Source organism: Bidens hawaiensis, unplaced genomic scaffold (genome assembly GCF_021521415.1).
Source record: "Bidens hawaiensis isolate Kalapana, Puna unplaced genomic scaffold, B.hawaiensis_p1.1 tig00419463_1, whole genome shotgun sequence".
NCBI lineage: Eukaryota > Viridiplantae > Streptophyta > Magnoliopsida > Asterales > Asteraceae > Bidens > Bidens hawaiensis.
The window spans coordinates 432,894-445,669 of NW_027504871.1; the positions used below are offsets into that span (position 1 = coordinate 432,894).

At 33.4% G+C, this 12,776-nt stretch overlaps 1 protein-coding gene across 1 annotated transcript; it reads right to left on the reverse strand.

Annotated features, from left to right (window-relative positions):
- Nucleotides 1–2,923: 2,923 nt before the first annotated feature.
- LOC143608949 (beta-glucuronosyltransferase GlcAT14A-like) lies at nt 2,924–5,879 on the reverse strand. Its single transcript, XM_077083841.1, has 4 exons — nt 5,209–5,879; nt 4,433–4,508; nt 4,234–4,349; nt 2,924–3,450 (listed from the first exon to the last, which is right to left on the reverse strand). Exons 1-4 carry the CDS (start codon nt 5,816–5,818, stop codon nt 2,939–2,941), a joined length of 1,314 nt encoding a protein of 437 aa, XP_076939956.1. The 5' UTR covers nt 5,819–5,879; the 3' UTR covers nt 2,924–2,938.
- Between the last annotated feature and the right edge of the window lie 6,897 nt (nt 5,880–12,776).

Consider the following 12,776-nt stretch of genomic DNA (forward strand, 5'->3'; position numbering starts at 1 on the left):
TTAGTGCAAGCATTGATTTTGCAACCGCCGGATTGGACGAAGCCATTTGAAATTATATGTGATGCTAGTGACACCACTATTGGAGTAGTTTGGGTCAAATAATTGATAAGAAGCCGGTGGTAATTTACTATGCAAGCAAAACGTTATCCGAGGCACAATTGAACTACGCCACTACCGAAAAAGAATTACTTGCCATGGTGTATGCCTTGGATAAGTTTCAGTCATACATATGGGTAAGTAAGTTTATGGTCTATTCGGATCATAGTGCGGTTCGTTACCTCATGGAGAAGAAAGATGCAAAACCCCGGTTGATTCGTTGGGTCTTACTATTACAAGAGTTCGATTTAGAGATCCGCGATAAAAAGGGGTGTGAAAATGTGGTGGCGGACCACTTATCGAGGATTCCTTTGGAAGGTGTTGATGATTCACATGAAATCAATGAGAGGGGCGGGGGTTGGTTCCTTTAGAAAACTTATTTGGACTTACTCTTTTTATTTAATCAACCACGATGTATGTTGTGAGACGATCCGGCTTGGTAGGTTTTTCTTTGTAATTGTATTTGTTTTGATTGTAATCAATAGAGAGTGGTAGATTTCATGTTTATGTGCAAGTTTATGTAGTTAAAAAAAATGAAATATATATATATATATATATATATATATATATATATATATATAAGAAGGAAAAGATTGGGATTCAATATCCAAAGTAATGTGTATCGAGTTTGTCATACAAGTTGGTAGTGCATATGGTAGTTTATTTTATTGTTTAATTAGTTTTGATGTAACAAACCGGATTGGATCACTTGAGCCACTTTCAATATTCTCATTCCGTACCTTTACACCTAGCCCCATTATAACCAAATTAAGACCTCTTGATTTGCATTTGTGTTAAAGCATGTATAGGTGGAGATTTGATGGTGGTACAAGCGTATGCGAGGAGAATTGAGTATTATTGGAATAGTTGGAACGATCACCGATAAGAGGGTTAATAAGTAATGGTGTGTTATGTGTGGGTAAAAACCGAAAGGATGTTGAGGTTGACTAGAATTTTATATTTTAATATAATATTAAGTGATACTAAACCTCTAATAATGAGGGAATAGGGTATGATTTGGGACCTTGACTGAGCCGGGCTTGTGGTTTGTTTGGTGGTTGTGTTTTGAAAGCAATTGTGGTTTTAGGTGTTGCTTGGGGGCAAGTAACAAGTAAGTGTGGGGATGTGACGAGTGATTCGTTAGAAGGATGTTAATTGAGTTAACGGATAGAAGTATAGTTGTTAAATTAACTAAATTTGGTGGAAGTGGATAACTACTGTTACTCGGGTGATTGCAGGTTTGAGGAGTTAAAGGATGACGTTACGAGAACCTAGGCGTAAACGGAAAAGAAAACGGAGTTGGAACGATAAAATTATGAAGAAAACAAGAAAATGGGAACAAGCTCCACCGTAGCCCACAATGCACACCGTGGACCACGGTTCAACTGGAACAAAAACACCAGAACCTACCGTACCGTGGGCACAATGAAGGCCGTAGAATGGACCGTGGCCCACGGTCTGGCCCGTGATTGCCACTTTATTCTTGTTTATCAAGCCGTTTCATCTATCTTTTCAATTGGGACGACTTGTGGGCGAGTTTTGGAGACAAAATCATTATCTTGGGTGTTGGTAAACATTGTTTTGTATTTTTGATTCATATGATTAAGAGAATTGATGTGATAATGATCCATTAAACCATGAGTGGCTAATCTTGTGGTGTTTCTCTTGGATGTAAGGTTATTTACAAAACACTTTATGTTAATTGTTCTTGAACTTGGATTGATTGACTAATTGTTTATGTTAGTATAATCATGATGTTATTGTGATTGTTTGTAAATTGTTCATATCGTTTAAACCTAATTTCAATCTATACGTTCTTGGTGTCGTTGACAATTGAGATTTAGTGGAAGGAATTAGGGTTAAAATTATTGATTGATTACCAAATAACAACCTTGCGTAGGAATCTGAGTACTTAGTTCATGATTAATCATAAACAATTATATTTACACAAAACCGAGATATTATAGTTTATCCATTGAACTTTAACAAGAGTGTTGCATAATAACCCAAACTTCAAGAGGAATACTTATTTAATCAATCGTTACAACTTATTTGCTAGTTTATTTTAGTTCAAACAATCAAATCAAAATCAACTTGAAGATCACTTTGTGTCATTTACTTTTCTATTAGTTTAACTGTTAAGCTACTTATTTAACACATATTCCATAAACTCCTTATGTTCAACACCCTCTTACTGCTATCTATTTAGTTGTGTTTGGTTTATTTTTGAGTGAGTCTTCGACCTCACGTCACTTACCCGTACTAGTTATAGGTGTTTAAGCTTCATAAATACTTGTTTTTTATTATGAAATACTTGTTTTTTATTAGAGCACGGCATCTGCGTCAACACTCGATTGTTAAAATTTTATGTGTTTTTCTTATTTATGTTGGATTATCATTTCTCAAAGGGTCTGATGATCTTTTCTATCTTCAATTTGAACATGCCATTTCTTGTTCCTAGACAAACATTGAAAATGAAGTACGGAAATTGAAATGGTCTTATATCATTGTTTACTTCAATATTTTGCTACTAATGTTACCATTTTCAGTTTAGGGTTTAAAACTTTTTTTAAGTAAAATCAGAAAATCTGAAGCCTCACCAATAATTTGGATTGGGTGTTCAGGCCAATGTGTCTTGATAAAAAAACTAGCACAATTTAACCAAAAAAGAAAATTCTATCAATAGACGCTTGAACTGATTTTTTTCAAATTTACAACTTGAAACTTTTATAGTTTATCTAAAAGGAAAAAAAAAACATCAACTTTTGATCTATGAAACCAATGTACACTTGTGCAAAATCTCAACTCACTTTTTTGTTATCTCCGGCAACCAAACAAACATTCACAAATGACAAGTTTTGTTCTTAAACTCATCCGCCAAAAGTTGTGCAAACAGTCCACTCAACCTATCCGCACCTGGTCCAGGCCTAAAAACCGAATCATCACCACGAACCACACAAGGATCCGAACCATGGTCGGACCCACCAACACACCATGCACCTTGACTGAACCGATGGGTCCGGCCCAAAATCTCTTTATCAATCTTGTCTAGAACCACATCATCCTTTGGAAACTTCCTAGCAAACGGGGCGCTACTATTAATCATTTTTTCAAAGTCTTTGATGGTCAAATAACGCGGGTGTTGTTTTGGGGGTGAATCCCACGCGATGTAGTGAAGATCGTGGCTTATCGCGGTTTTAGCGAACTCGTTTGTGTTGCAAATAATGGTGTGAAAATAGCCTTCGGGTGACGAGACGAAATTTGTGTAGTACATTAATATTGTTCGAGGGAAGTTATCGTATCCCCATATGCAATATTCCACAAAAGGTCGCGTGAGCATGACCCATGCCGAGCCTGTGAGCGTTTAACGTTTATGAAAAATAATTCTTTCAATAAATTAGTGTCAAACAAACTACTGCTGGAATTAGAAATTGAAATGGTTATTGTAATGAAAGTTTTCAGTAGCTATTGTTTATTTGATTATATGAGGTTGAATTGTGGTTATCGAAATATTATTTGCAATTCGAATAGCCTTGTCGATTTTGAAGTTTAAAATGGTTAGTTTGACCTAAAAAGTCAAAGTAAGCAGAATAACTCATTGTTTGCTTTGAAAATATAGAGGAAGCAATTCCCTGCTTTGACTTTTGACCTATGCTTTGACCTTTATACTTAAAATCAAACATGCCCATTCAAAAACTTAAAACATATTTACCTATTTAAATATATACAATTTCCTATATGTCCATTATACCCTTCTCTTTCTCCATACACTGCAAACTTTCATATGTTAATGCTAGTGTTAAAAGAAGAGTATAAATGCCATAAAGTTGGAAATACATATATCTAATATTTATGATCTTTTGTTGCGTAAATATGATTTAATATCATGTTTTGAGGGAGTATATGAATTATGAAATTATCTTTTTATGTTGAAAGTCAACCAAACTACTTTTAGAGTTCAAGATTGATAAGGCTATTATAATCCAAATTGTCTTTAACATTTCTCTCTTTAACTGTCCTAGAGTTTCAAGAATGTGAAGTTATTATAGAGAAACTTTAAAAAAAAACGCCCGTCGATTTTTAACTTATCAACTAGTCAGTTTGACTTAAAAAGTCAAAATAAAAACTGAACATTACCAGTGAATAAATTAAAGGAAGTAGGAAGAGATCTACGCTGTGAAGTGATTGCCAGGTCCGATTTCTTGGATAAATAAAGACCCGGGTCAACAATAATTGGTTTCGCCCTTTGGTTCCTACAAAGCATGCATTTAAAAAATTAACATTAATTGTTTTACTTGTGTTACCAAAACTAAAAACATATCAGGTATTGACTTACAATTTCCATCCTGTAAGCTTAGTGTGTTCTATGAAGTTAAGAGTTCTTGACAAATTAGAGAAAACATGAAGCAAATCTGCAAAATCCAATACATGAAAGACGTATTAAAAGGTTATGTAAAACATGTACAATAACAAATATTGATCATAATTCAGGAGTTATCCAATGTTATTAGCTGAATATCTGTCGGGTTCCTAAAGTTAATCCTCCACAAAGATAAATAAAGGAATCTTACAACTCAAAATCATTACTGTAAACTTATATGTAATAATGAAAATAAGTGAATTAGGTAATAGAAATAGATAAGCTTGACATACACTTATCAAGAAAAGAGAAAATTTTAACTCGACATCTAAACAAGAAAGGGTAAATTTAATCATTAGTTTAATCACTATCTCATAATCCTTCTACTTAGCCTATAAGCCCCTAATGTGATTGAAAAAACTAAAAGACTAGTTAAAAAACACTAAAAAAATAGGATTCTCATCATATACGGTAAGATTTGTAAAATCAATTGTCTAATTTGTTCGAATACTCAAACAAATTGTTCAATCGATGGTCAGATTTGTTCGGTCAGATTCAAAAGACTCATGCTATGCTCATTGCAATCAACGGTCCAAGGTGTCACATCACATCAGACCACATCATGTGATGCGTGCATTTTAAAACTAGTACCACCCACATCAGGTATTACGTCTTAACTTTAGTTAATTGTTAAATAACGAGTCGAATAATATTGAACCAAGAAAGTAACAATTAAACAAAATCAAACTCACCATCTTGTGTCACGAGCGGATAATCCGAAGCACTAAGATTAATAAACCAATCCCAATTCAAACTCTCCTTCAACAAAATAGCAATCGCTTGAAGGGTTGTTGCAATCATAGTGGGACCTTTATAAGTCACCAAATTCGATTGAGCCATCACTCTAACATTCTCAACTTCAGCAAAGGTTTGGTCACTCTTAACCGCCATCGTTAGCTCCAATCGTTCACGAGGCGGGGCCTCAAGATCCATATGCAAAATGTACTGATTTCTGGGATGATATACAGCCTGCAAAGTTCTCATCATCCTCTTACTATCCCCCTTGGTACCGGAAATAAGGTAAGCTAATCTAGGGGCTTTTTCTTTAGGAAACTCACTAGCTTTCCCTATATTCATCTCCACAAACAACCCGCCCGAATCATCCGATTTCGCGGCCATGTCGAAATTAAGGTTGTATGTTGGCAATGATGATGATGATGATGAATAAAACCCAAAAATTGCAGCTGAAATTAGGGTAATCCATACAACCAAACTCACAAAAAAGGGGATTATCCACTTGCGATCATTATTATACGCCCTTCCAGAATAATGTTTCTTGAAATTCTTGCCGAAAATCGACATCTAGGGCTTCGATTAGATTAAAGATTCAATTTTTACATGAAACCCTGGAATATCCCCAAATCAAAGAGACCCAGGTGCTAGTAAAGATGGAAACTTTATTGAAGAAAATCAAGAAACTGAACCTTTTGTGAAGAAATGAGTTGACTTTCGGACATGGGTTTCTTGATTAATGGTGAAAATCAGACATGCTTGTTGGGTTGAAGAAGCAAAGATGAAAAATGTTATAATATAATTAGGGCATAAATAAATAGGAGGGTGGGGGTTTGCACTGCAGTTGAACGGAGAGTGATTGCTTAGATTGAGGTGAATGGGGGGTCAAGTGGAGAAAGACATTTGTAAAGATGTTTGGAGTTGAACATAAGCATGGAGTAACATACAAGTTGGAATAGAAAATTGGAGTTAACTTGTAGATTAAGGTGTTGAAATTGACTAATGACTCTTACATTGTGCTTTGTGACTTTTGTTTTCTAAAAGGTTTTTTTCTACTTATCCAAAACTACACCTTGGGTTTTAGAACAGGTGAAAATGAGTGCGGTGATGTTATGCATCTAAGTTTGCAAGTCATGATATCTATATCAATATAATAATATTTGTAAATGGGGGGTCAAGTGGAGAAAGACATTTGTAAAGATGTTTGGAGTTGAACATAAGCACGGAGTAACATACAAGTTGGAATAGAAAATTGGAGTTAACTTGTAGATTAAGGTGTTGAAATTGACTAATGACTCTTACATTGTGCTTTGTGACTTTTGTTTTCTAAAAGGTTTTTTTCTACTTATCCAAAACTACACCTTGGGTTTTAGAACAGGTGAAAATGAGTGTGGTGATGTTATGCATCTAAGTTTGCAAGTCATGATATCTATATCAATATAATAATATTTGTAAATGGGGGGTCAAGTGGAGAAAGACATTTGTAAAGATGTTTGGAGTTGAACATAAGCATGGAGTAACATACAAGTTGGAATAGAAAATTGGAGTTAACTTGTAGATTAAGGTGTTGAAATTGACTAATGACTCTTACATTGTGCTTTGTGACTTTTGTTTTCTAAAAGGTTTTTTTCTACTTATCCAAAACTACACCTTGGGTTTTAGAACAGGTGAAAATGAGTGCGGTGATGTTATGCATCTAAGTTTGCAAGTCATGATATCTATATCAATATAATAATATTTCATACACTTTGAATTAGTTTTGAGTTGGTTTTTATTGAAAAATACTCATGATTAGTTCATATTTGTTTTTTAATGGTCTCAAGAGTAAACGAGCTAAAATAGAGTATTTTTACTAAAATCGAGACTCAAAATTGAAACTTCAAACAAACTATATATATATAGAAAATTGTTCAAATAAAAATAAGGAGTTTCCTATAAATGATAAGAAGTAATAGTTTTGACATCTTGCACTAAAATCTATGGTGAAAGAACAAGTTTAGGAAACTATGTCGGTTATAATGGTGAAAGAGTAATTCTAGAAAACTATGTCGGTTTTTGGTAATTTTAAATCTCAACTATTAATTAACATGATCCAATGATTATGATTTATTTGTAGTCTTCCGAGGAAACTACTTATTTTTAGGATAACCCTCCCCTATATATATATAGGGAGATGATCAAGAGAAAACTCATCTTTAGAGAGAAAATTTAAAAACTCTAAAAAATTATTTTTAATAAAAAATAAAAAATATTTTCAAAATTCTGTTTTAACCATTATTCTTATATTTCACTCGAAAAATATAAAAAAAATAAAAAAAACCGTTGTAATGCACATACGTATTACTGTGCGATACCGTTGTATTACACATGTGTATTACTATGTATTTTTGAGTTTAATAGTGTTTTATTGCATATATTCAATCTTTGTGTATTGTATATGTGTAGTAGTGTTATATTATATGAAAAAAAATAATAATAAAATAAAAATCGATGTGGTGCACATGTGCATTAATGTTGTATTACACATAGGTACTAATGTGTATTCAATGTGTGTATTAGTCTTATATTGCATATATATAATGGTGTGTACAAAATATGTGCAATAGTGTTGTATTCTATGCAATACAAACACTTTTGCATATATGCAATGCATATTATTACACATGCGTATTATACCGACGAAGTTACCGACAGGTTGTTTTTTTTTAAAAAAAAAACCAATAACAACATATAAGAATAATGGGAAAAAAAAAAGAAACTTCAAAAAAAAAATTTTTAAAAAGTTAAAAATAGTTTTTTAGAAGTTTTTAGGAATTTTTAAGTTTTCTCTTTAAAAGGAGTTTTCACTAGAACCCACCCCTATATATATATATATATATATATAGGGGAGGGTTATCATATATAGGAGATGGATCAAATACAAATAAAAAATCCGTACTAAACATATAAACTGAACAAATATACAAATATATATTATATATAGCGAGGGTTATCCTATATAGGAGATGGATCAAATACAAATAAAAAATCCGTACTAAACATACAAACTGAACAAAACCACCACACCACATCTCCATCTTCTTCCTCAGTCAACCACCAGATCCCATCTCCATCTTCTTCCTCATCCACCACAAAATCACCAGACTCCAATCACTCCACCGCCAACCTCCGCCACCTTTCCTTCAACCAAGGCTCCGTTTCCTCGCCGCCGACACCAACCACTTCTCTCGTATCTGCAACTGCGACAAATCCGGCGAGACTTTAACTCTGGTGGCAACATCGCCATCGTTTTCTGCTGCAACATACTTGATCTAATTGGCGGCGGTTGACCACCAAAGCCGATGTATCGTTCCAATCGGAAGTTAAATCCCTATGTCTCCAGCAAGACCGGATTATTATGATGATGTTAGAGAGGAATAAGAAGATATATGTTTACGATTTCGTTGATTTGAAACTTTTTATGGCATATTGAAACAAGAAAGTGTGTGATTTGCCAATCGATTTGTAGTTACAGATTTTTGAAGCAGACAATTTGAGAAAGAAGAAGAAGCAGATTCAATAATTACTCTACTAATAAAATAATTACTCTAGTTGAAACAAATAGACTACTAAAATTACTCTATATAGTTACAAACAAAGTAATAAAATTACACTATTTGTAAACTATAATTACTCTATTCGTAAACTGTATAGAGCAATTAAATTACACTACAAACATGATTTCCACTTATTTACAAAAATACCACCGCCTCCAATTTTGTTCTAGTTCGTACGCTTCGCACACTTTTTCTATTTATATGTTATCTTTACCATATATATATATATATATATATATATATATATATATATAAACGAAGACCCTAAAATCCTACGTGTCGCGATGTGGTCGCTCCCCCTTTTTATGGAAGCCACCAGATTGCTTAATTTTTAAATGGAGGTCTCTCATTGATTTAACCCAAATTCATGGGTATGGGTCTTACCAAAACCAAATAGCTCTTAAACGGGTTATAACATCTCATTAAATTAAAAATTAACCTTACCAATTATTTGATATGAAAATTCTATAAAATAGGGATATACTAAAATTTAATATCCAATTTGAAAAGAAAAAGATATTATTTATAATTAATAAACAATTTTATAGTAAAAAGCATAAACGGGTCATGAGTCACAAACTCCAGATAGCTTTTAAATGGGTTATATCATATCATTTATTTATGAGTCTATTTTATCATCAAACCCTTAGTATATTATTAAATTTCTTACAATAAAGAAAATTAAAATCCAAAAAATAAATATTAAAAAACAAAAAATGTAAAACAACCATTCTCTCAAGCCACCAGATTGCTTTATTTGTAAATAAAGATTTCTCACGCATTTGACCCGAATTCACGGGTAAAGCTCTCAGCAAACCCAGATAGCTCTTAAACGGGTTATAACATCTCACTATATTAAAAAATTAATCTCATCAAATATTTGATATGAAAATCCTATAAAATAGGGATATACTAAAACTTAATATCCTATTTTATTTAAAAAAAGATATTATTTATAGTTAAGAAACAATTTTATAATAAAGAAAATTGTTTATTATAACATATCATTTATTTGTGAAACCATTTTATCATCAAACCTCAAGTATATTAATTATTAACTTTCTTACAATAAATAAAATTAAAATACAAATATACATAAATAAATATTAAAAACGAATAATGTAAACAACCCCCGTAATACGGGGGATAAAATCTAGTATATATATATATATGTGGGAGATTTCAAATGAGAACCCTTTGAGTTTTAAGAACTCGAAAGAACTCAGTGTAACGGTTTTTTTTTCGAATTTTTTTTTACGCATGCGTAATATATGTATGTTACATACTCGTAAAAAAATTACATAATTTTTTACGTACTGAGTCGACTTTTTACACATGTGTAACGGACGTAAAAGTTAGTGTAACCACTTATATCTTTATTCTCTCTCCTACTTTGACTTTTTTGTCAGATTTAATCTCAACCACATATTCCATTTCATTTAATTAAATGTGTGGCCTATGATTGAGTTCTTAAGTTCTTAAAACTCAACATGGTTCTCAAAAAATCTCTCCCCTATATATATATATATATATATATATATATATATATTTGTTGTCAATTTTTTGGGAACTAATACGATAATTATATATATATATATATATATATATATATATATTTGTTGTCAATTTTTTGGGAACTAATATGATAATTATCAATGGTTGATGCTCATGTCATGAAATATAATAGTTATTGTTGCTAGTGATGAGACGATGTATGGTGTGCATTTGTTGAAACTTCAAACAACTTTGATATATTATTCTCTGAACTTAAAGTTTAGTTTACATATAATCAAGGTTGGAAACTAATAATGCATGTTTGTTTGCATTGTAATGTACACATATAAATTAAAGTTCTATGATATGGGCTTAGTGGCTGTGTAAAAAACTAAAGGAAAAAAAAGGGGGCCCAGGTGTTTTAGAATGGAGTTTGTTGTCGGCAATTGGGAGGGTTTTTGGAAGACAGTATAAATTGAAGTTGGAGGCTGCCGTGAATAGGGGGATCGAACAAAGGCAGAAGGTTTTTTTTAACAGCTGCAAAAGGGCAGAAGACAACGCTTTGGAGCGCTAATGGGTTCGTTTATTGTTTGGGTTTGAGTTTTAGACATTGGCTTATAATTAGTATGAGTTGCTAAACCTATTTGAACTACCTAGTTTGGTTGATTGGCGATGTGTTGACGATTTTTTTGGGTTGATTAACGAACATATGATTGATTTCCTATTGTCAAGTTCATATTATTATGATTTTATTCTATTAATACCACTTAGTTTGTTCAACATTATATTAATTAAACCTCATGTAATTTTATCTTTGCATGAACTAGTTTTGGGTTTGGTTTAAGATTGCATGTTAGACTGATTACTTTGTGTTTTCGGTTGTTTGTGGTAGACGTTACCATAAGGTTTGATTGCTTAAGGTTGTTTATCTCAGTAGTTCATCTCCTTTTAGTTGGACCAAGATATTAGGAGTTGGTTTACCTCTTTGGTCTAATCGATTTAGTTAGCTGAATTATATTAATTAAACCCCGTGTAATTTTATCTTTACATGAATTATTCCCTAGGTTTGTTAGGATTACGAGCCTTAGAGGAGATTGTGATTTAGGGTACTTAGAAAATCAACCGTGTTTTATCCTTCTTTCTGAACATTTTTAGGGGTCTTTAGTAAATCTGACCGTAGGGACTTATTTTTCACTTATCATTATCTTGTTAGATCATCTTTAGAACCCAGTTTCATGTGTTTGTGTCACCCGAGCGTCGTTGATAGTCATTAAGATTCCTTACATAGGTGGTTCCCTTTCATCATATCTGAGGGCTCCGTTAGTGCCGTTAAGTTTTCTCGTTAGTTTCGTTAAGTTAAGTAAGTTAGTTAAATTAGTTTAAATTAATTAAAATAATAAAATCAAAGTTAAATATTTTTATAAGGCAGTGCTTAGTTAGGGTTTAGTGTCTGAGGTACCTCACGTATCTTTGAGTTCGATATCCGGACTTCCTCACTCTTTGCTACGCACGACCGTTACATTTGCCGATTGTGTAAACTAGGTTAGGTTGCTTGGTTTTAAAGCTTAGTTGCGAACCGCGTTTTATTACATATATTTTCGTACATCAACACACAAAACCATCAAAACAACGTAGTTTGGAATAAATCTAACTAAGAAATACATTCAATCTTTTAATTTACCTATTTTGTCTCCATTAAACCTAGATCGCTAATTAAATCCCTATTATTGATCATGTATACACTTACTTCTTCATTAGGAATGGATTAATCATATAGAGATGAAAAATATCTTTATTGAAATTTTCTTTTACCGGAAATCGAATTAGCACTTTAAGAAATTGTTTAAAGAAAACGCACTTCCGCTGGACACCAGAAGCGGAAGCAGCTTTCCAGGAGATTCGATCACGCCTGATCGAACTCCCAACACTCACAGCACCACAAGCGGGAGAGGAGTTAATCCTATACCTCTCCGCAACAGATAGAGCAACCGGGGCAGTCCTGCTTGTAGAACGAAAAGGCATCCAGATGCCAATCTATTATGTTAGCCGCGTGCTGGCAGACGCGGAAACCCGGTACTCTACCCTGGAAAAACTGGTCTTGGCACTTATACACGCTTCACGCAGGTTGAGACGATATTTCCAGGGTCACCCAATCACTATTCTCACCAACTTCAAACTCTCAAATGTTCTAGGCAAACCCGAGTTATCGGGACGCCTAGCCAAATGGGCAATTGAATTGGGAGAATATGCGATTCAATACAAGCCGAGACCAGCCATTAAAGGCCAGGTCCTGGCTGATTTTATTGCCGAAGTCCCCGCTGCGCGGGAGAAAGAGTGCCAGGAGGAGGTTCAACCCTCCCCAGCACACGAAATCGATGAGGTCTGGCGACTCTATACTGATGGAGCAGCTAGTAACGAGGGTTCAGGCGCAGGGTTAA